General features: G+C 33.5%; 1 protein-coding gene across 7 annotated transcripts in view; it reads left to right on the top strand.

Moving 5' to 3' along the window:
* Positions 1-25802, top strand: part of Ipo11 (importin 11) — a 207335-nt gene that overhangs the window by 91409 nt on the left and 90124 nt on the right. For all 7 annotated transcript variants that reach the window (XM_078015991.1, XM_078015989.1, XM_013356118.4 and 4 more), the window contains 4 exons: positions 1753-1786; positions 1972-2012; positions 3683-3799; positions 13025-13138. In XM_078015991.1, coding sequence (XP_077872117.1) covers positions 1753-1786; positions 1972-2012; positions 3683-3799; positions 13025-13138 — 306 coding nt within the window. The remainder of the gene's footprint in view (positions 1-1752; positions 1787-1971; positions 2013-3682; positions 3800-13024; positions 13139-25802) is intronic.

Here is a 25802-nt window from a genome sequence, read left to right as displayed (position 1 = left end):
CTTGCTATGAAATGCATTCTTATACTCTTGAATACTAACAAATTTTTTATGGTTTTTTAAAAAGTCAAATGATATTTATTAATAATCTTTTTATTTTTATTTATTTATTTATTTATTTTTGTGCTGAGGATTGAACTCAGGGGCACTCAACCACTGAGCTGCATCCCCAGCCCTATTTTGTATTTTATTTTGAGGCAGGATCTCACTGAGCTGCTTAGTGCCTCCCTTTTGATGTGGCTGACTTTGAACTCATGATCCTCCTTCCTCAGTCTCCTTAGCTGCTGAGATTATAGGCGTGTGCCATAGAGCCCGGCAGTTAATCATGTTTTTTTTTTGTTTGTTTGTTTGTTTTTGCAGTGGTATAATGTGTACACTTGCTTTTAATTGGGCCCTTCTTTACACTTATTAACTGGCTCTTTTAAAAACTTATTACAAGCTCCTTATACTATAATTTGAGACTATTGACTTATATTCTGTACCACAGATCAAAATATCTATTTTAAAACAAATCTCCCTTCCATCTTCACACTTAGGACATATTGCATAGCAGGTGCAGTGCTTGTGAGAAGTTTCAGGTTTGAGAACACTAAATTTCTACAGAGTAAATTAGAATTACTAAATTTTAGGTGAGAGGAACTTAATTTTTTTAGGAATACACAATTTTTATTTATTTGTTTGTTTGTTTATTGTGGTGTGGATCAAACCCAGGGCCTTGTGCATGCTGGGCAAACTAACTACTGAGCTACACCCCTAGCTCCCACAGATGATTCTGTAACCAGAATATTTGGTGTGTATAACTGGGCTTCTTTAGGTTTTAAAGTTTCTGAACCAATTATGTCTTGAAGCTCAGTAATTTGAGGTAATGTTTGTTTTTAAGTTAGGTTATCTGCAACCTTCAGTGAAATAAGCAGTAAACTACTGAAAATTTAGTTCTAATGTGATCTTTCACTCTTGTGGGAACCTAGATAAGATATAAATTGCAGTGTAACCAAAAGGTCTGTAGTTGGGGTGTGTGGTGGTTGTTGAGAAGTAACAAAGTGGCCATTTCCTGGGTAGGTTGACTACTACCAAACAGTGAATTTTTGAAAATGAAACATGTTGTAATGATATGATTTGCTCAGAAGACATACTATACTTGCAAAACACATTATTTGGGAGTTCAGAAGCTTGTACAACTTTCTATACTTGTGAAGTTTGGGATTTAGAAAATATATCTTTTGTATTTCAAGGGTTTGCTATAATTGAGGTTAGAATGGGAGTTTGTGTTCTGTTTCCTTCCCCTTTTATTCCTCCTCATCTCCTCCTGCTCCCTTTACTTGCATATCTTGGTGCTTGCTCCACTCCTGTTATTCCTGCTTCTCAGCCTTCCTTTGCCCTGACATCAACTACACACTGTTCTTCCTAAGTCCCACACTCTCCATCTACCTTCTGGCAATTTTTTGTTTTTCTTCCTGGAAGAATCCATCCAGCCTGAATTAAAGTCTCCTTAAGTAAATTTAGAAAACTCAGGTAGAAATATATAATGTTTTATTATCATCTTTTTTTATCCCTTGGTCCAGCTAAGGGGGACTATCTTTATTTCTATATTTAATTCTCTGATTTTGATATTAAAAAAAAAAGTCTGGACAAAATTTTAAAAATAAAAAACAAAATACAAAGTAGAGAAAATGATTTGAAATAATTTTTCTCATTATATATTAATGATGTTTAGTAGTTCTAGAATGATTAAATGTAATGATGTACTTTCTTTAGGTCCGGATTGAAACAGCCACAACTCTGAAGTTAAATATCCTTTTAAAAATTTAAAAGTACTTTATTACAAAGAAGTTAGTTAACACTTATGAATTATTATATTTTAAATTAATTTGAGTTAATTTAAAATGTTGTTTTGATTGGTTTATATTTGTTTTAGATATATTCTTATCTTGATAAACCTCCAATGAGTTCTCTGTGTTCCTTAACTTCATTTACCTGTTGATGATTTTGAATTTAGAACAGATCAGTTTCTACCGGTAAGAATATTCATTTCCAGATTTTATAACAATTGCTACTTATATTTTTTGAATATTGTGTTGTTTTATAACTGAAATTATGTATATACATGCATAAATAGTTGTTTATTAAAACTGAATTTAAAAATACATTGGATTATTTTGGAGGATCTCACTTTTTTTGGTAACTTTTCTGATAAACTTGTTGGAAACAGGTTACTTTTATTGTGTGTAGTTTTGTTTAACTATTTGTCATTGATTTTGAAGTTAAACACCAACTTTTTCTTTTTTTACAATTATAAAATATCTAATATTTTAATTTATGTGTTACTTTTTTGGGGGGAGGGGGTACCAGGGACACACTGAAGCACATCTCCAGTCCCTTTTTTATATTTTATTTAGAGACAGGATCTTGCTAAGTTGCTGAGACTGGCTTTGAACTTACTATCCTGCCTCAGCCTCTTGCCTCAGCCTCCAAAATCGCTGAGATTATAGGTGTGCTGCACCACACCCATCTCTATCTGTTACTTTTACTCCTTATATTGTTTCCCTCCATTATTTGGGTTTACATGGGTGAACCTTGACAGTAGATTGCAAATTACTTGAAGAGAAGAATACCAAATCATATTTATCTTTTTGTTATTCACTAAATCCTGAGCACCTAACATAGTGTTTTCAAATAGTTGGTTCTCAGTAAGCATTTGTTAAATATATTAGTAACATTGAAGTGTTAGTGTTTGTTCTTAAGAAGACTAGGTGAGAAGAAAATTATATGATAAAATGTCTGTTGTTTATTTATCTTTTTTTGTGTTATAGATTGGAAAACTTGTAGAGGAATGAGTTTTTTAAATAATTATTAGATATTTTTAATAAAAGAAATGTTTTAGTATTTTATATAAAAATGAACATTCACCAATAACAATCATAAAAAATTAACCAGGGGTTTGGGTTGTGGCTCAGTGGATAGCGTGCTTGCCTTGCACCCGTGGGGCACTGGGTTCAATCCTCAGCACCACATAAATAAATAATAAAATAAAGGTATTGTGTCCATCTGCAACTAAAAAAAAATTTAACCAAATATCTGAGTAAACGAATGGTTTATATAAGTCCCTGTGATTTGTCAGTTTCAAACATAACTTTTATAATGTAGGTGTTCAAAGCCAGACACATGTTATATGAGTTTTTTATTTTTTAATAAATGGTCTGTCATTCATAGAATAACAAGCATTTATCTCCCAAATTTTGTATCTCCATGCCACATAAGTTAAAGATCACATCAGATAGCTAGCCGTGAGTACAATAATTCATGTTCTTTTTGCTTAAATATATATTACAAAATAAAAACATTTTGTGATTGGTAATAGAAATGTGGAAGAAGAGTGAGAAGGTACTATTAATAGCTTAGTTAATAGAATTAGATTTTAAACATTCATAGTATAGACAGTCTTTTTCTAAACATTCAATTTGTGGGTGATTAAGATTATGAAAGGGACACATTTAGTAATAATAAAATAACAAATTAATGTCTTAGATGTATTGGTGCTTGGACAATTTAAAATTGTTTGTTACTAAGGTTTTGACTTTCTGCTTATCTTTTATTACTTCAATATGATTTGTTTTTTATTTACGTCCATATAGATGTAGAGGTCTATACATTTTACTTCTCAACCTTTTTTTCCTTTTACCTGCAGTATTTGGAGACCATGTTCACCCTACTTTTTCAGTTATTGCAGCAAGTTACAGAATGTGACACGAAGATGCACGTTTTGCATGTCCTTTCTTGTGTGATTGAAAGAGTCAATGTGCAGGTAATTTTGTTATAAAACATGAAAATAAGTGTCAAGAGAGGTAAGTAGAATATGTGTAGAATTCATCAATATATTTGTTTTTCAATCTATTTCTTTTTAAATTAATTTTATTTTATAATTATAGATGGACAGCATGCCTTTATTTAATTTATTTTTTTATGTGGTGCTGAGGATCGAACCTAGTGCCTCACACATGCCAGGTAACTGTGCTGCCACTGAGCTCCAGCTCCAGCTGTCAGTCTACATTGTTTAAAAGTTAATGTGAAAGTTAATGTGTTCAGCCCCGTGCAGTGGGTCACACCGTAATACCAGTGGCTCAGGAGGCTGAGGCAGGATAATTCAAAGCCAGCCTCAGCAACTTATTGAGGCGCTAAGCAACTTGGTGAGACCCTGTCTCTAAATAAAATACAAAATAGGATTGGGGATTTAGCTCAGTGGTTAAGTGCCCCTGAGTTCAATCCTTGGTACCTGCTCCCATTCCCCAAAATACGTTCATTAAAATGCATTGGTTGTGATTTTATTTATGTATTTAGAATTTATGTGTCTATACATGTTTTTTAAAAATAACTAAGAAAAATTGAAATTTAAAAAAGCTACTTTCTTTCTAAATCCTGGTAGAGGATTTAGAAAGAAAGTAGAATTTTCCATATCTTAGAAAATCTGGTTTAGTCTTAATACTTTTAAAATTCAGTCCGATTGAAGGCATGGCCACAGGTGTTTGTCAGCATGTACACATTTTCTCAGGGATCTGTTATTTTACCTTAAAAATTAAATGTGTTTGGCCCACATTATATCTTCATTTGGTTTAATATAAAAATGATATGTAAGGTTGTTATCAGTTATTTGGTTTCTTTTGTTATTCATCTTTGTGAAAAATTGATAACCCTGAGAGCACATTATTATTATCCTGTGGCAGCTTATATCCTCATTCTCAATAATATATCTTTGTTTGAAAATCACTGTATTGTGATAGGTAAGATGGAAATTTCAGTATAGTTTTGATTTGCGTTTCCCTGGTTAATAAGGATGTTCAATTTTTTTTTTTAATCTATTTGTTGGCTGCTTGTATTTTTTTTCTTCCTGACAAATGTCTGTTTAGTTCATTTGCCATTTATTGATTGGTTTACTTGTGTGTGTAGCTTTTGTTTGTTTTTTGTGTGTGTGTTAATTTGTTTTGTGTTCTTTATATAGTCTGAATATTAATCCTCTGTCAGAAGACTAGCTGGCCAAGATTTTCTCAGGTGGTGGTTTTCTGGGGATTAAACTCAGGGACAATCAACCACTGAGCCACATCCCTAACCCTATTTTGTATTTTTTTTAGTGACAGGGTCTCACTGACTTGCTTATTAACACCTTGCTGTTACTGAGGCTGGCTTTTAATTTGAGATCCTCCTGCCTCAGCCTCCCAAGCTGTTGAGATTATAACGTTTACCACCGTGCCCAGCTATCTGCTCTCTCTTCAGGCTCTTGTTTTCTTGTTGTGCAGAAGCTTTTTAATTTGATGCTGTCCTGTTTATTCTTGGTTTTATTTGTTGAGCTCTAGGAGTCTTAGTAAGAAAGTCTCTATATGCGACTTTGAATATTGACCCTGTGTTTTCTTCTAGTATTTGCAAAGTTTCTGGTCTGCTTCCTGGATTTTTTGATTCACTTTGAGTTGACTTTTATACAGGGTGATACATAGGGATCTACTTTTGTTCTTCTATATATGGATATCCAGTTTTCTGAACACAATTTACTTAAAAAGTTGTCTTCAATATATATTTTTAGCATCTTTGTCAAAGGTGAGTTGATTTGTGGGTTTGTCTCTGTGTTTTTTCTATTCCTTTGGCCTTCATGTCTGTTTTTATACCAATACTATGCTGTTTTTCATTACTATAGCTCTAGTATAATTTGAGATTGGGTACCATGATGGCTTCAGCCTTGCTCTTTTTCAGGATTACTTTGGCTTTCCTAGATCTTTTATTCTTCCATATGAGTTTTAGGACTATTTTTTTCTATTTCTGTGAAGGTTGTCATTGGTATTTTGATGTGGATAGTTTGGATCTGTAGATTGCTTTTGGTAATATGGCCATTTAACAACATTAATTCTTTCTTTCCAAGAACACGGACTGCGTTTTCCTCTTCTAATGCCTTCAGTTTCTTTCACCTCTATTAATGGTTAGACTTATTCCCAGTCTTCTTTGTTTCATTGTCTTGTCTTGTCTTGTCTTTTTGAGGTGACTATGAATGGAACAATTTTCCTTATTTCTTTATGGACTTAGTAGGGATTGTAGTCATTAAAAATGTAAATAATAAATTTTGGCAAAGATGTTGGGAAAAGCAACACTTAAACATTATTGATGGGTCTACAAATTAGTACAACCACTATGTAGAATCTAGAAATAAAACGACTCATGTGTCCCAGCTATTCCCCTCTTGGTATTAATCCAAAAGAACTAAAATCAGCTAGTGATAAATGCATAGCAGTTTTTTTGTTTTTTTTTTTTTTTTTAGCAGAGCAGTTCACAATAGTCAAAGTCTGAAACCAGCATAGGTATCTGATTAGAGATAAATCAATAAAGAAAATATGTTGTATATACACATTGAATTGTACTTGACCATAAAGAAGAGTGAAATAATGTCATTTGCTAACAAATGAATGGAACTGCAGAAAATCATGCTATGAAATAGGCCAGACTCAAAATGTGATGTTTTCTCTCATGTGGAAACTAAAGAGAAAAAAGGAATAAAGAAAGGATCTCATAAAAATAGAAGGAAGAAGGATAGAATAGGAGAAGCTAAGGGAGGAAGAGCAGAAAAGATGAGGTACTATGGAATAAAATTGACCAAGCTATGTATTTTCATATATGAATATTTTTTGTGGTGGTGGGGATTGAACCCAGGGCCTTGTGCATGCAGGGCAATCACTCTTACCAACTGAGCTGTGTCCTCCACCTGCAATATATTTTTGTTTAAAAGGGTTAATATAAAGATAAGGATTGGCTATTAGATAATAATCTTATTTAGATACATCTGACTAATGAATTTTTTTTCATTAGTTTTTTCTTTTTGTAGAAATGACTTTTCCTTTTTTTGAATTCTTTATTTATGTATGTCTTCTTTAACAATATTTTAACCTGTGTCTCCCTAAACCTCTAACTAAATCTTTTTTCCAAAATTTTGAATTTATTTTTTTCTAAGTATAGATAGTTACTTTTTGTTTAATGCCAAAAGTTTTCTCTAAGTGACTATGAACAGATATGTTGAAAATTGTTTGGTATGGCAAAAATCAAAAAAAGCTAAATTAATTAGAAAATATAAAAATAATTTAAGTGCAATATAAATTTAGATATCTGTCAAAGCAGATCTTTCCATACCATAAATTCTTGTACAAAACAATCATGTATTGATATTTTGGTCAAATTTTAACTGTGACTCAGTTGGAATTGGTTTTTTACCAACTCATCTGAATATGAAGTCCAGGCCCCCAGTAACTTGAGCCAGATAAAATATGAAGCAGCCTCATTGGCTCCTTGGTTAGTGGGAGACTTGGTAATGCTATAACTTCAGTTTGAGTAAACATATAGCTTGAAATTTTAGTGTCTCTTGGATTTCTTCATTTAGTTTTGTCTACAAATGGAAAGAAATTCATTTGTTTACTGAGTGAAACATACTATAATAAAATGGTTTTTTCCCCACATTGAAACTCTTATTGTTGAATTTAAAAATGATTTTTTATTTTTATTTACTCTCATCTTTCAGAACACAAAAAGCCTAACCAGCTTAGGTAATTATCCCATTTGTAAGCAATAATAAGATATAGCTGTCCAGTAGAAGTTTTTATTTTCAGAACTCAGACTAAGATAGGAAATGCTTAAGAAAAATATTCTCAGTTATCTGATTCTTTATCTATGTTAACCTTTGAACAACTCCATTTTTGTATCCTTGTCATAAGTGTCCCTTAACTATCTTTCATATGCTAAATTTGATTTTTGTCTAATTTTGAAGTTTTAGTGAAGTCACTCTCTTTGCACCTTATTAGTGTGCAGTTATTTAAATATTGTATCATCTCTACTCTTTGAAAACGTGCTTAAAAATCTACAGTTATATTATTCTAATGCAGAGATCCTATGAATACATAGTCAACATAAATATCCATTCATTGGGTATGATGTCAGGCATGGATTTAATGAGCTTGGGTTTAATCCTCAGCACCACATATTTCTGAAGAAAACAAAATTAAAAGACTTCTGTGACCTTTTATATAGAATTTATATAATAATTGTTACCTAAAATATGAAGTGTCATCAGAGACTTTAAATTTTTTAAACCCTCCATGGATAGAGTTCTTGTTTAAACATTTGTTAGACTATTAAACATTGCATTTGGTCATGTTTTCAATAACATGTTATGAATAAAAGTAGAAATCTTTCTATACATGAACTAACTCATTAAAATATTCATAGTACCTCTCTACCCCTCTTTCAGAAATTCTTTGGTAAGAACACTTAACAAGAGAGAGATTTATAAACAAATCTTTCAGTATACAACATATTATTGTTGACTATTGATACAGTGTTGTACAGCAAAATGAACAGTCTTGATTAACAGAAAATTTATACTCATTGATCTCTAAATCCTCTCATTTCCTTCCTCATTGCCCCTGGTAACCACTATTCCACTCTTGGATTCAATGAATTTGACTATTTTAGGTATGTTTTATAAGTGGAATTGTTCAATATTCATCTTTCTGAAACAGACATTTAATTTAGCATAAAGTCCTTAAAAGTCCATGTCACATACAGCAGAATTTTTTTAATGTATGGTTATCACTTGATATCCTCAGGGGATTGGTTTCAGCATTTCAAAATTTGTATCTGTCTAAAGTCCCTTGTATAAAAATATGTAATATTTGCATATCTTATTTACTTTAAACCATATCTAGATTACTAATAATAGCTAGTGCATTTTAATTGTTGCATTAGTAATTATTGTGCTGTATTAATTATTGTGCTGTATTATTTAACACAATGACAGAAAACCAGTCTGTACATATTTAATACAGACACAATTGTTTCCTGAATATTTTCCATTCAAGGTTTGATCTGAGGATGTATAAATTATAGACACAGCTGATTATGTATGCTATTTTTTATATAAAAAATAATTCTTTAACCATTCAGTCTGTTGATGGATATTTAAGTTGATTGCACATATTGGCTATTGTGAATAATGCTAAAATGAACTCATAGATTATGAGTGATCTCTTCAGGATCCTAATTTCAATTCTTTTGAGATTGCTGGCTCATATGTTGAGGAACTTCATACCAGTTTTTATTAGGAGATGCAACATTTGACTTCATGGTTTCTCTATCTCATTGAAATATTTTTTGGTTCTCATATTACCACTCTATCTTTAATCCCCAGCCCTTTTGATTTTTTGTTTTTAACAATAGTGACTATAAGTGATTTTTGAAGCATTGTTTTTGAAGCATTAACTTTAAGTTAGAATGTATATTCTAATAAAAAGCTAAGATTGAGGGCTGGGGTAGTGGCTCAGTGATAGAGTGCTTGCCTAGCACATCTGAGGCACTGGGTTCAGTCCTTAGCACCACATAAAAATAAATAAAATAAAAGTATTGTGTCCATTTGTAACTAAAAAAATTTTTTAAAAAGTTAAAATTTTTATATATATGTTTATGTGTGTGTACATATATTATATATATTATGGCTTTTATATGTAACTAGGTTGTTTGATTTTATTACCCCACCTTCTGTTCTTTGGAGTATCATTTCTATTTTTTATAAACTCAGTCTTATTTTCCTTATCAATAGATTGTGTTGAGTTTGGTATGTTGAAACCTGTGTTGTTTATTTTTTTAAAATTTTTATTATTGGTTGTTCAAAACATTACATAGTTCTTGACATCATATTTCATACATTTGATTCAAGTGGGTTATGAACTCCTATTTTTACCCGTATACAGATTGCAGAATCACATCGATTACACATCCACTATTTTACATAGTGCCATACTAGTGTCTGATGGGTTCTGCTACCTTTCCTATCCTCTACTGTCCCCCCTCCCCTCCCCTCCTCTCCCATCTTCTCTCTCTGCCCCATCTACTATAATTCATTTCTCTCGTTTTTTTTCCCTTTCCCCTCACTTCCTCTTATATGTAATTTTGTATAACAATGAGGGTCTCCTTCCATTTCCATGCAATTTCCCTTCTCTCTCTCTTTCCCTCCCACCTCTTGTCCCTGTTTAATATTAATCTTCTTCTCATGCTCTTCCTCCCTGCTCTGTTCTTAGTTGTTCTCCTTATATCAAAGAATACGTTTGGCATTTGTTTTTTAGGGATTGGCTAGCTTCACGTAGCATAATCTGCTCTAGTGCCATCCATTTCCCTGCAAATTCCATGATTTTGTCATTTTTTAGTGCAGAGTAATAATCTATTGTGTATAAATGCCACATTTTCTTATCCATTCGTCTATTGAAGGGCATCTAGGTCGGTTCCACAGTCTAGCTATTGTGAGTTGTGCTGCTATGAACATCGATGTAGCAGTACCCCTGTAGCATGCTCTTTTTAGGTCTTTAGGGAATAGACCGAGAAGAGTAATAGCTGCGTCAAATGGTGGTTCCATTCCCAGCTTTCCCAGGAATCTCTATACTGCTTTCCAAATTGGCCGCACCAATTTGCAATCCCACCAGCAATGTACAAGTGTACCCTTTTCCCCACATCCTCACCAGCACTTGTTGTTGTTGTTTGATTTCATAATGCCTGCCAATCTTACTGTAGTGAGATGGTATCTTAGGGTGGTTTTGATTTGCATTTCTCTGGCCACAGCAATTAGACAGACAAAAGAAATTAAAGGTATAAAAATAGGAAAAGAAGAACTTTATCACTATTTGCGGATGATATGATCCTATACCTAGAAGACCCAAAAGGTCTACAAAGAAACTACTAGAGCTAATAAATGAATTCAGCAAAGTGGCAAGATATAAAATCAACACGCATAAATCAAAGGCATTTCTGTATATCAACGACAAATCTTCTGAAACGGGATGAGGAAAATCACTCCATTCACAATATCCTCAAAAAATAAAATAAAATACTTGGGAATCAACCTAACAAAAGAGGTGAAAGATTTATACAATGAAAACTACAGAACCCTAAAGAGAGAAGTAGAAGAAGATCTTAGAAGATGGAAAAATATACCCTGTTCATGGATAGGCAGAACTAACATTGTCAAAATGGCGATATTACCAAAAGTTCTCTATGGGTTTAATGCAATGCCAATCAAAATCCCAACGGGATTTCTTGTAGAAATAGATAAAGCAATCATGAAATTCATATGGAAAAATAAAAGACCCAGAATAGCAAAAGCAATTCTAAGCAGGAAGTGTGAATCAGGCGGTATAGCGATACCAGATTTCAAACTATATTACAGAGCAATAGTGACAAAAACAGCATGGTACTAGTACCAGAACAGGCGGGTGGACCAATGGTATAGAATAGAGGACACAGAGACTAATCCACAAAGTTACAACTATCTTATATTTGATAAAGGGGCTAAAAGCATGCAATGGAGGAAGGATAGCATCTTCAACAAATGGTGTTGGGAAAACTGGAAATCCATATGCAAAAAAATGAAACTGAATCCCTTTCTCTCGCCATGCACAAAAGTTAACTCAAAATGGATCAAGGAGCTTGATATCAAATCAGAGACTCTGCATCTGATAGAAGAAAAAGTTGGCTCCGATCTACATACTGTGGGGTCGGGCTCCAAATTCCTTAATAGGACACCCATAGAACAAAAGTTAATAACAAGAATCAACAAATGGGACTTACTCAAACTAGAAAGTTTTTTCTCAGCAAGAGAAACAGTAAGAGAGGTAAATAGGGAGCCCACATCATGGGAACAAATTTTTACTCCTTACACTTCAGATAGAGCCCTAATATCCAGAGTATACAAAGAACTCAAAAAATTAAACAGTAAGAAAACAAATAACCCAATCAACAAATAGGCCAAAGACCTGAATAGACACTTCTCAGAGGAGGACATACAATCAATCAACAAGTACATGAAAAAATGCTCACCATCTCTAGCAGTCAGAGAAATGTGTTGTTTATATCATAATTCCCTGCTTTAAGTTAATTGAAGTGATCTTAAGTAGGAAACACTTAGACAAAGAGTTAAGTTTTCAGTATTAACGGTATAATAATATGATTCAAATTTTGAAAATAACATAGTAGATGATGAATTTATTACATGAAAGCAAGGTAATAAATACATTTCTTAATAATTGTGTAGTTATATCTCACTGAAATATTTGAACAGATATAAATTTAAGTTTTGTTACCACCATCACTAGGAAGGGGAATAAATCCTATAGTTGTTTTGCTACCCTTTTAAAGTTCAATGTTGCATACACAGAATAAAGAAACCCTTTCTGAGAGTAATGTTTTATCTTATTTCATAAGATTCGGATAGTGCTAAAGCTATGAATGTCTAATATTTCTGTTTTATAATCAAGGATATCCTTCTCAGTGATTTCAGATACCATAGTCCTAAGCCTGGAGCTGGAACACTGTCTAGCTCTACTGTAGGGATCTACACTAGATCTATTTTACTTTTCAAGAAACACACTGTCAAGCTGTGCTATGTTTTATTTTTTTTCCCTCCTCTACAAACAGATTAACTTAATCATAGTGGGCATAACAATATTATCCTTCAAAAATGGTTTTCTTCCCTTGTTTTCCCACCATATCTTGTTATACCTTTACCATTGCACGTATTATTTTTCACAATAAGGGTTTATATAGTTTCTGTATATAGTTTTTCTTTCCAGTGCCTTGTCCTAAGTGTCTGAAACTGGGAAGATGCCATCAGATAATTGTTAAATGAATGAACAAACGCTGGTTCTTTTTTGAAACAGTATAATTTGCACTTAGGTAAGCTGTTTTATTAAAAACAAAGCATATATGACATCATTTTCTATTAACTTGTGAGAATGTTTTATTTTCATAAAGTATATTTCATTCAGTATATTTGATACTTTTAAATTCTTTTTAAATTATTTGTATCGAGTTCTGGGTCTCCATATAATATCTGATTTATCTTAATATATTTAGTAAATACTAAATATTTGTTGCCTCGGACTTAGGAGTATGTCAGTGTTTCTCAAAGTAAATTGCCTTATTCACTCATATAATTCTCTTTCTTCCTCTTCTGTTGTGGTAGATACGACCATATGTAGGATGTTTGGTGCAATATTTGCCTCTTCTTTGGAAGCAGAGTGAAGAACACAATATGTTAAGATGTGCTATTTTGACAACGCTTATTCATCTTGTTCAGGTAAGTTACTTCTCCAGAGTGTCTCAAGTATTTTTTGTTCTTGTCAAAAATTTTTCATTGTTTTCCTGTGATTTATGTTAATTGTAGTGGACAGCTTCACATTTTTCCTTTCTTTTATGTATAGCAGTCTTAAAAAACACTTTTTTATGTTTACTTGGGAGATTTTTTTGAGGACATTTGAGAGATCTTGTACTTTTAAATGATAATTTCTTTTACTAAATGTTGTGCTCTTCGGTGATGATGAACTCTTGATTTCAGTTGTACTGTGCATGCAGTTTTCCTGGTGTTCACGGCTCTTCTTCATCAACTTATTCTACATTTTTTTTCTCTTTATCTTTGATTTAAAATTTAAAAAAAATTCCCTTTCATTATCTGGGAAGGAAAGAAAACAGGTAATTGCTTTTGAGGGAAGAGCAGTAAATTTCATTTTATACATTTTGATTTTGAAGTGTTAATAATACATGTAACAGAGAGGAACCTGAAACTTCTGAGAGAGCAACCTGGATTTTCGTTCACATTTTAAAGTGAATTGTAGGGCTGGGGATATAGCTCAACTGTAGGTATAGTGCTTTCTTTGCATGCACAAAGCTCTGGGTTCAATCTCCAGCACCACCAAAAAAAAAAAAAAAAAAAAAAAAGAAAAAAAAACATTGTAGTTGTAACATATTGACAGGAACAGGCTTAAGGCCAAGAAGTAAAATATATTGGTCTGAAGATGCTCAAGTGATTTTATTGCCTTCACTTCTGAGTTTGAAAATTTTTCAACTGGGGAGATCTTCCTCTAAATCAAGAATTACAGCTAATGGTAGAGCATACCTGTAACCCCAGTGGCTCGGGAGGCTGAGGCAGGAGGATTGTGAGTTCAGTGCCAGCCTCAGCAATGGCAAGGCCCTAAGCACTCAGTGAGACCCTGTTACTAAATAAAATACAAAATAGGGCTGGAGGTGTGACTGTGACTCAGTGGTCAAGTTTCCCTGAGTTCAGTCCTTAGTACCTGCCTCTCCCACCACTCCCCCCAAAAAGCAGAATTATTACTGTGAAATTTTTATGTTTTTAAAAACCTTTCTTTTCATGAATATTTAAGGATGAATTTTATAGTTACAAATTTGTATTAGTTTTAGGTAGATGAATAGTGATACAAAATATTTTAAAGCACATTTACCCCTATTTTTATTTTGATAAAATTTAGATAATATAAAATTTGCCATCTTAACCAATTTTAGGTATAACGTTCAGTAATATTAAATACTTATAATGTTGTGCACACATTCTTTTCATCTTATAAAATGGAAATTATACCATTAAACAGTAATACTTCTTTTGCCCCCACAAAAGCTCTTCAAAAACATGTCTCATTCTGTCTACCCTTTAATTCTTATGATTATTCTATAAAGATTATATTTCTTTAGGGCAGAGCCTCTGGCTCAGTGGCATGCATGAGGCACTGGGTTTGATCCTCAGCAGCACATAAAAATAAACAAATAAAATAAAGGCATTCTGTCCATCTACAGCTACAATTTTTTTTTTAAAAAAAGATTATATTCCTCTTGTAAAAGAGAATAAATAAAAAAACCATAACAGAAGATTAGTGATGAGTTTGCACTGCATCTTTAACAGAACTAAGAATGCCTTCCAGATTCTTCATATTATATGTCTGCCAAAATGTCCTTTTAGATTCATTTGGGGAGTTTTGTGAGGAAGATTTAAAAATAAACAAGAACAAAAACCCCACCTTTAGTTTCTACTTAGACAGTACTACTTCAGGGAATCTTAGTAAGCCTGAAAAACCTTGTGGAATGTTTGGGTTCTTTAATCATGGTAACTCCCCTGTATGTCTGTATAGGGACAGGGGTGTAAAATAATTACCTGCCCTTTTGAAATAAGCATATAATAATTGATACTAAAATTGAAACTTTAATCATTTGGGACAATTAAGTTTATTGGTAGGTTCCTTTCTTGAAAACTGTGGTCATCTTTTGGCTTGTAACAGATGATAGTGTAAGCTTTTCTGTGTTTTCCTTCTGTATTTTTTACAAAGCTGGAAACCCAGGCTTTGGTAGTCTTTGCCTGCAGAAGTCTATAACTGGCTAAAAATGAACTTTCTAGTCTGTAATAGTTGGCTTTAGTGGAAAGAGGTATTTAATTTAGATAATAAAAAATTTGAGGGCCTACAATGTATAGTGCATGATACTAGGAACTTAGATGTAGAAGTAAATAGGGCAGGCTCTTTGTGAGGTGACTATATAGGAAAATTAACTTTGTCATTAAAGGGCTCTTTTATCAGTGATAATATGGTGATATGGGAACCTGTGTAGGGTTATCTATATTGTTTGAAGGCTAAAGTGAGGTGTCAGCAAAGACCTGGCTGGAGGCAGAGATGGTATCCAAATGGTGGTGTTGTAATATGCATGTGTTAAATAGTATTTTAAAAGTAGGGAGGGGAGTGGATGTTAATGAGATGGTGATTTAGGGATGAGGATGTTAAGGGTATTTTTGCCAAATTGAGCAGCATCTGTAAAACTCCCAAGGAATGAGAGAACGTGGTAGATTTTTATTTCTTTTAAGGGTTTATCTATGTGGATACGTTAAGGAGTCAGCTTTTGAAGTTGTTTTTTGTTTGTCTTTTTGTGGTATTGGAGAGTGAACCCAGAGCCTCATATATTACTAGGCAAGGGTACTATCATGAGCCATACCCCCAGCCCTTTTGTTGTTGTTTTTAAGATTTATCACCCACTACCCAACTGAGGGATTCTTTACGACTGAGCTACATCCCAGCACTTTTGATTTCTATTTTGAGACAGGGTATTTTTTTTTTATTAGTTGTACATTTTATTTATGTCTCTATTTTACATTTACGTGGTGCTGAAGACTGAACCCAGTGCCTCGTGCATGCTAGGGGAGCACCCTACCACTGAGCCGAGCCCCAGCCCCAGCCCCTTGAGACAGGGTATTAATTGCTCAAGCTAGCCTGCAACTTGTTATCCTCCTGCCTCAGCCTCCTGAGTAGCTGGATTACAAGTGTGAACACCTCTACCTGTTTTGAAGATTTTTGTTGTTGTTGTTGAAAAGTGACAGTACTCTGCTCCTCTTTATTTCCTGCTTAGTGGAGGAATCTACTTTTCTTATGGATGGATCTTTTTGTTTATAAAATCTGTGTAATGTGCATGTGTTATTTATTCTTGATTTAAATAGTTCATCACCTCTTGACTTCCTTACTAGATGAAGATTTAATCCTATTAAACCTTTTGTGTCACTTCCATCTCTCCATTCTCCCTATAAAGTTATTATAAGTTAACTTGGACACGATTATGGGTCAAGTTTTTTTAACTGTACAAAGTCTATTTAAGGTATATATTAATTTTCTTTTTTTCATACCATCTTTCCAACAGCTACTTCTTTGCTTAGTATCATAGTTTCTGTTGCTATGTGTCAAATTACCATAAATCTGGTGATTTAAAACAACATCCACTTATTAGGTCATAATTTTGTAAGTCAGAAATCTGGTATGCCATGTCTAAATTTTGATCAGAGTCTAATGGGCTGAAATTGAGGTATCTGCCAGTCCAAGTTTCCCTGGGAATCTTTATGGAAAAAAATCTTACCATATTCACTCAGTTTGTTGACAGAATGTAGTTCCTTGATCTGTGGTATGAAGGTTCCAGCTTATTTGAGGAATGTGAGCAGGGGAATCCTTTCATTTTTTATAGACCACACATTCTTTCAACATGGAGAAATTCTTACATGTCAAATCTTCTGAGGTCTTCAATCTCTGACTGCCCTTTATGCAACTAGCGAGAGAAAACTCTCTTAAAAAGCTCATGTGAGTAAGTAGGCCTACCTGGATAATAGTTTTATCTTAAGGTCAGTTGATAGCAGACTTAATTACATCTGTAAAATTTCTTCCCATTAGTATCCATGTTAGTATTTGATTGAATAATGGAGAAATAGTATGAGTACTCCAGAGGCGAAACTTAGGTCATCCTAGATTTCTTCTTACTACCCTAGTTTTCTATGTAATTGAACCCATATTTTTTACCTGTTACTTAAACTGTCCTTCAGTATGGTCAGAAACATGAGGCATTATGTTACTTTCATCATCTTGAAGAAATACGAAATATTTTTATGTGCTTTAGTCTAGACTGGTTTTACTTTCTGCTTATGCTTAGCTGTTATAATTGGATCCCTTTTCACTGTCACTTAAAGGATTATTCTTGTTTTTTCTGTGGAATGCCTGTTTTCTATACCTCATTTTGCCATCTTGTTCAATTTCTTCTTTGTGATGATGTCCATGAATGGGAGTGGCATTCTTGTAAAAGATAAACGGAGGTAAATTTTTTTGAGATTTTGCAAATGTGAAAATGGTTTTATTCTATTTTCACAAAGTTCAGTAATTTGGCTACTCATTTTGTGTGTGTGTGTGTTTAGTTTTTGACTACTCAGAATTTTTTGTGGCTTATTTTTTATTTTATTTATTCTAATTTATTATATATAACAGCAGAATTCAATTCATACTATATAAATAGAGCACAGTTTTTCATATTGTACACAAAGTAGAGCCACACCATGTTTTCGTACATGTACCTAGAGTAATGATGTTCATCTCATTCTACCATCTTTCCTACCCCCATGTCCCCTTCTTTCCTCTCCTTCCCCTTTGCTCTTTCTAAAGTTTGTCTGTTCCTCCCATGCTCCACTCCCCCCATCCCCACCATAAATCAGCATCTTTTTTTTTAACCCATAGTTATTTTCATGGGTTTAACATTCCATTTTATTTAAACTTTTTATACAAGTAAAAAAGATACATTATATGTATAAAACTTAACAATTTTCACAAAGTATACATATTTACATAACCAACCGAAAGGTAAGTTACATTGGCAGCACCCCAAGAGTCCTGTTTGTATTCCCTTTACTTGCTGTGCTACAAAAGGTAACCACTATCCTGCTTCCAACCTGACATTGAATTTTGCATGAATAGCATCATTCTGTAAGCATTTTTTTGTTTGCATGCTGTATTTTACTTAGTATAATGTTTGTGAAAATTATCTAGAGTTCAAAACTATCTAAAGTTCATCTAATACTCCCTTGTTCCCCCTCCCAACCCCACTATGCATCAGCCTTCTTATATCAGAGAAAACATTCAGCATTTGTTTTTTGGGGATTGGCTTACTTCACTTAGCATGATATTCATTTATCTGCAAATGCCATGATTTTATTCTCTTTTATTGCTGAGTAATACTCCATTGTGTACATATACCAAATTTTCTTTTTCCATTCATCTACTAAGGGACAACTAGGTTGGTTCCACAATTTAGCTGTGAATTGTGCTCATATAAACATGGATGTGGCTGTTTTAAGTCCTTTGGGTATAAACCAAGGAGTGGGTGGTTCCATTCCCAGTTTTTCAAGGAATCTCCGTACTGCTTTCCAGATTGGTGCACCAATTTACAGTCCTGCCAACAATGTAAGAGTGTGCCTTTTTCCCCACATCCTCACCATCACTTATTGTTGTTTGCATTCTTTTTTTTTTTTGTATTCTTTTTAAGATTTTTTAAAAAATGTTTATTTATTAGTTGTAGTTGGACACAATATGTTTATTTTATTTATTTATATGTGGTGCTGAAGATCCAACTCAAGGCCTTACATGCGGTAGGCGAATGCTCTACTGCTGAGCCACAACCCCAGCCCTGTTTGTGCGTTTTTTTTTTTTTTAATGTTTATTTTTTAGTTATAGGTGGACACAATATTTTATTTTTTTGTGGTGCTGAAGATGGAACCCAGTGCCTCACACATACTAGGCGAGTAATCTACCTCTGAACCACAACCACCCTCCCTGGCCCCCCCCCCTTTGTATTCTTAATAGCTGCCATTCTGCTTGGAGTGAGATGAAATCTTAGAGTAGTTTTGATTTGCATTTCTCTAATTGCTAGAGATGTTGAACATTTTTACATCTATTTGTTGATTGATTGTATTTCATCTTCTGAGAAGTGTCTGTTCAGTTTTGGCTCATTTATTGACTGGGTTATTTTGTGTGTGTGTGTGTGTGTGTGTTTTAAGATTTTTGAGTTATTTATATATCCTAGAGATTAGTGCTGTCTCATGTGCCTGTGGTAAAAATTTGCTCCCATTCTGTAAGCTCTCTATTCACTTCACTGACTATTTCCTTTGCTGAGAAGATTTTGTGTTTGAGTCCATCCCATTTATTGATTCTTGATTTTAATTCTTGCGCTATAGAAGTCTTATTAAGGTCAGGGCCTAATCCAGCCTGATGGAGATTTGGGCCTACTTTTTCTTATATTAGTAGCAGGGTCTCGCTTAATTCCTAGGTCCTTGATCCACTTTGAGTTGAGTTTTGTGCATGGTAAGAGATAAGGGCTTAATTTCATTTTGTTGCATATAGATTTCCAGTTTTCCTAGCACCATTTGTTAAAGAGGCTATTTTTTCTCCAATATATGTTTTTGTCACCTTTGTGTAATATAAAATACCTGTATTTATGTGGGTTTTTCTCTGTGTCCTCTATTCTGTACTATTGGTCTACAAGTTTAGTTTGGTGCCAGTACCATGCTATTTTTGTTACTGTTTTTCTGTAGTATAGTTTAAGGTCTGATATAGTGATGCTACCTCCTTCACTCTTCTTGCTAAGGACTGCTTTAGCTATTGTGGGTCTCTTATTTTTCCAGATGAATTTCATGACTGCTTTTTCTCTTTCTGTGAGGAATGTCATTGGAATTTTGATTGGAATTGCATTAAATCTTTATAGTGCTTTTGGTAGTATGATCATATTGACAATATTAATTCTGCCTATCCAAGAACAAGGTAGATTTTTCCATCTTCTAAGGTCTTTTTTAATTTCTTTCTTTACTGTTCTGTAGTTTTCATTGCAGAGGTCTTTTACCTCTTTCGTTGATTCCCAGGTTTGTTTTTTTTTTTTTTTTTTTTTTTGAGGCTATTGTAAATGGGGTAGTTTTCTTAATTTCTCTTTCAGAGAATTTGTCACTGATATACAGAAATGCCTTTGATTGTGGATGTTGATTTTATATCCTGCTACTTTGCTAAATTCATTTATTCTAGAAGTTTTCTGGTGGACTTTTTTTTGGGTCTTCTATGTATAGAATCATGTCGTTGGCAAATAGTGATAGCTTAAGTTCTTCTTTTCCTATTTGTATCCCTTTTATTTCTTTTGTCTGTCTAATTGCTCTAGAGTTTCAAGGATTATGTTAAATAGAAGTGGTGAAAGAGGACATTCCTATCTTATTCCAGTTTTTAGAGGGAATTTTTCTCCATTTATAATGATGTTGGCCTTGGCCTTAGCATAGATAGCTTTTACAATGAGAGATGTGTTCCTGTTATCCCTAGTTTTTCTACTGTTTTAACATAAAGTGGTGCTATATTTTGTCGAATGCTTTTTTCTGCATTTATTAAGATGATCATATGATTCTTTAAGTCTATTGATGTGATGAATTACATTTATTGATTTCTGTATGTTGAACCAAAACCTTGTATCCCTGCGATGAACCCCACTTGTTCGTGGTGCACTATCTTTTTGATACGTTTTTGTGTTCAATGTGCCAGAATTTTATTGAGAATTTTCACATCTATGTTCATTAGAGAGATTGGTCTGATGTTTTCTTTCTCTGATGTGTCTTTGTCTGGTTTGGGAATCAGGGTGATATTGGCTTCATAGAATGAGTTTGGAAGTGTTTTCTCTTTTATCATCCCAATTCAGTTTGGGCAAATCATATGACTCTAGAAATTTATCAATGCCTTTGATGTTTTCTATTTTATTGGAATACAAATTTTTAAAATAATTTCTAATTATCTTCTGTATTTCTGTAGTATCTGTTTTGATATTTCTTTTTTCATCATGGATGTTAGTAATTTGAGGGAATATTTTTTTCCCTCCTTTGTTAGCATGGCTAAGGGTTTATCAATTTTATTTATTTTTTTCAAAGAACCAACTTTTTATTTTAAGTTTAAGTTTTTAAGTTTTTTTTTTTTGTTGTTGTTGTTGTTGTTGTTTCAATTTCATTGATTTTTAGCTCTGATTTTAATTATTTCCTGTTTTCTACTGCTTTGGGTGTTGATTTGTTCTTTTTCTAGGGCTTTGAGCTATATAACATTAGGTCATTTATTTGTTGACCTTTTCTTCTTTTAAGGAATGAACTGCATGCAATGAACTTTTCTCTTAGTACTGCCTTCATAGTATCCAGAGATTTTCATATGTTGTATCAGTGTTATTTACCTCTAAGAATTTTCTCTTCTTTGATGCCTTTTGCAGTCCATTGTTCATTTAATATTATTTAGTCTCCGGGTGTTGGAGTAGCTTTCATTTTTTATTTTATCATTTGTTTTCAATTTTATTTCTTTATGATCTTAATAGAATGCATGGTAGTATCCCTACTTTCTTGTATTTGCTAAGAGTTGCTTTGTGGCATAATATGGAGTCTATTTTAAAGAAGGATCCATGTGCTACTGAGAAGAAAGTGATTTGCTTGTTGATGGATGAAATATTCTATATATGTCAGTTAAGCCTAAGTTACTGATTTTATTATTGAGTTTTATAGTTTCTTTGTTCAGCTTTTGTTTGGAAGATCTATCCAGTGGTGAAAGATCATCCAGAATTATTGTGTTGTGGGCTATTTGACTCTTGAATTTGAGAAGAGTTTTTTTGATGAACGTAGATGGTCTATTGTTTGAGGCATATATATTTATAATTGTTATGTCTTGTTGGTGTATGGTTTCCTTAAGCAGTATGAAATGTCCTTATTTATCCCTTTTTATCAACTTTGGTTTGAAGTCTACTTTATTTGATATGAGGATGGAGACTCCTGCTTTTTTCCGCAGTCCATGTTAGTGGTATGTTTTTTTCACCTTCAGTCTGTGGATGTCTTTTCCTATGAGATGAGTCTCTTGGAGGCAGCATATTTTTGCATCTTTTTAAATCCCATGTGCCTGCCTATGTCTTTTGATTGGTGAGTTTACAAGATTCTTTTTTTTTAATATTTATTTTTTAGTTGTAGTTGGACACAATACCTTTATTTTACTAATTTATTTTTTTTTTTAATGTGGTGCTGAGGATCCAACCGAGGTTCTCACACATGCGAGGCGAGCTCTCTACCACTGAGCCACAACCCTAGCCCTGGATACAAGATCTTGGTTGACATCCATTTTCTTACATAGCGTGGTATGTTTTTCCAGGATCTTCTCGTTTTCAGGGTCTGGTTTGAACAATCTGCAGAAAATTCCAATTGGTTTCCCCCTATATGTGATTTGATTCCTTTCTCTCATGGCTTTTAAGATTCTTTTCTTATTCTGTATGCTTGGCATTTTCATTATTATATACCTTGTTTGGTGTGGATCTGTTGTGATTTTGGACTTTGTCATCCTGTAAGTGTCTAGTATTTGGTTTCCCAGTTCATTCTTCATGGTTGGAAAGTTTTCTAATATTATTTCATTGAATAGATTCTTCATTCCTTTGGTTTGGAACTCTACACCTTCCTCTATCGCAATAACTCTTACATTTGGTCTTTTTATGTTATTTTTCTTGAATGTTTTGCTCATGGTTTCTTATCATCTTCACTGTTGTTAACTACATTCTTTTCGAGATTATAATTTTTCTTCATTGAGGTCCTGTCTTCCAAGTGGTCTAATCATTTGGTGACACTTTCTATTGAGCTTTTAATTTGGTTTATTGTTTCTTTCATTTTGAGGATTTCTGTCCCCCTCCCCGAACCTCTGTCTCTTTGTTGAAGTAATCTTTTGTTTTCTGTATTTGCCTATATAGCTCTATCAAACTGATCTTTTGCTGCCTGTATTTGTTCTCTTATATCATCCTTTAATTTACAGAACATTTAATTATGTACATCCTGAACTCCTTCTCTGTCATTTCTTCTGATATGCTAGTCATGCATTCTAATAATGTATTATCTTGATTTGTCTGAGGCACTTTTTTTCCTTGTTTTTTCATGTTGCTTGTGTGTCCTCCCTTCTAGCACCATGGATTGGAGACACTCCTGTTTTTATCCTATAGGCTTATAGTGCCCCTTTAGGGTTCCAGTACCTTTCTTTTGAGGGAAAGAAGAATGTTAACAAATCCTAATACAAATATTATTCAACCTTAAACCTAATAGTTGTTAATAAGACATTTACAGTTTTATCACAATAGTACAGAAATTATGAGTTCATTTATTATCTACAATATAAACAGTAGGTTTGTAGAAGGGTTTACAGTTTCTGATGTGGACAAAGAACAGGAAGTGAGGTATAGGATGAGATGTTGAAGGGGTAAGAGATGAAGAATAGAGTTATTATTTCTTAGGAAGTGTGAGAGAGGAATCTAAAGAAGAAGGTTAAGAGCAGGAGAAGAGTGAGGAAGTGATTTTGAGGAGACAAGTAAGTGGGAAGACAATAGAGCACATAAAATAAACACAAATATTAAGAAAAATAAAAAACTTAAAAATAGGAGATAAAAGAATATATAACACAACTGTAATATACTTTTCAGACATCCCAATCCTCGGTATCCTAATTCATGCAATGTATTTGGTTTCACAAATGTTGGGAATGTCAAGAGTGGCAGAATAGAGAGGGAGGAAAAAATAAATAAATTTTAAAAGAAGAAACAGAGACTGTTTTGGTTGGAGATCAGTATCTTTCCTGATTCCCTTCTCATTCAATAGGTGGGATTGTATGTTGTTTGCTGGTATCTGCACCCTCAGGATTGTGAAGGTTGGGAAGGAGATTCCCACCTCAGAGTGGGAAAGGTTGGTCTTAGAAGTTCAGGGCACCTAGAAGTTGGGTATGGTACCATCTGTCCCCAGTGGGAGACTGTACCCCAAGGATCTCCTCTGTGATGTGGGTGCCTGGTCTTATCTCCTTATATCACCTGTAGATCTCTCAGTTCCTGGTCTCTAAATTTAGTCTCTAAACTGTATCTTGCTCACCCTCTCCCTTTCTACTTCCTGTTTGGGGATCTTTCTCTTAGCAGGGCTTGTGGGTTGCGCTCTGTTTTTATACCTGTCTTAGAAGGCTGTTTTGTATTGGGCAGTCGTTGTGCTGGGGCGAGGGGTAGTTGGGGACTATCAGTACCTGCCCAGCCGGTGTTCTAAGCTGAGAGTTGCCCTAACTAAAGATGGCAATGAAGGTGTCCCAAGATGAAAGCGGATTCTTTCTATGATGGACTATGGAATTGGGGTTGGGAGGGCTGGTAGACATTCAGCGATGTGTGCCATGAAGCTTTGTGTGGCTGTGGTCTCAATTTTAGAGATTTTTTTTTAATTCATGAATGTGTCATCACTTCTTCCCATTTATGGCAATTGTATGATCATCTTCTTTCTTTTTTTTTTTTTAAAGTTAATTTTTTATATTTTTGTGCTGGGCATAGAGCCTGGGGCCTCATGCATGCTAGGCAAGTACTCAGTCTACATCCCTAGTCCATTTGTACCTGTTTGCAGTCTCATGATGATGTAGGTGTGTATTTATTCCATTGTTCTGGACACCTGGTGAACATTTCAGACTGAAACATATGTTAGAGGTTTAGATAAATGTATTATATTTTGCTGATTATTTTTTCCATTTTATGGTTTTCTCTTCTCTCCAAACTTGTAATAACTTAGCTGATGGATATTCTGAATCAGTTCTCTACTTTTTTTTACTGCATATTTCCTGCTTTTTCTTGTCTTTGTGCTTTTATTTTACTTTCTTTGAGATTTTTCTCAATGTTATCTTTTAACCTTTGTATTGTGCGATTCTTTTCTGGTCATATTTTAATGTCTGTGACTTATATTTAGAAGAATCTTTTTGTAAATTTCATTTTTATTTTGTGAATGCAGTGTTTTATTATACCAAGGGTGTTAAACTTTTCCAAACTTTAATTTCTTTTTGGTCTTGCTTTCTTTCAAGATGCTATTTTCTAATTGTTTTGTCTTATATTTCTCATATTAGATATTTTAATCATATTGTTTAATTCTTAGTTGCTCATTTCTATTTATTTATTAATACTTTTTAGTTGTATTTGGACACAGTACCTTTATTTTATTTATTTATTTTTATGTGGTGCTAATGATTGAACCCAGTGCCTCACATGTGCCAGGCAAGCACTCTACTGCTGAGCTACATCTCCAGCCCTCGTTTCTATTTATTTACTTACTTTCCATCATGAAAAATTTGAAGCAGTATAATGCATCTTTAAACATCTTCCAAGTTCAAGATCTATCAACAGGTTGTATAAATTTAGGAGTGGGTATTGAAAAGCTCAGTGGAGGGGGTGAGTTTCTGTCAGAAGCTTGAAAATGTGGGGTTTCTTTTAGATTGATCTGTATTACTTTTTGTGGGAAAGCAAGCCATGTTAATAATTTGATATCTTTTCTCAGTGAAAGATCCCCCAGTCTTCTGCCTATTACAGTGTAATCTAATCTTCTTGTTTTATATCATCCCCAGCTCTTGATTATATGGAATTTTCTTGTCTTGAGAGTATTTTTTTTACTTTTAGCAGAAAACAGTTTTATGCTAGTTCAAGAGAAGAGCCAGTTGTTTATCTTCTTGTTTATGTGAGATCTTGTTATCAAATTGCTTTTTAAAACACCTTCTAGAAGTTTTCTTATTATTAATACTTCTTCACTCATAGTCCCCCAAACACACACATATGCACAGACATAAATAGAT

The sequence above is a fragment of the Ictidomys tridecemlineatus genome, chromosome 1, assembly GCF_052094955.1.
Source record: "Ictidomys tridecemlineatus isolate mIctTri1 chromosome 1, mIctTri1.hap1, whole genome shotgun sequence".
Lineage (NCBI taxonomy): Eukaryota > Metazoa > Chordata > Mammalia > Rodentia > Sciuridae > Ictidomys > Ictidomys tridecemlineatus.
Note: the sequence above shows the minus strand (reverse complement) of the source record. Positions and strands in the feature narration are given on the sequence as shown.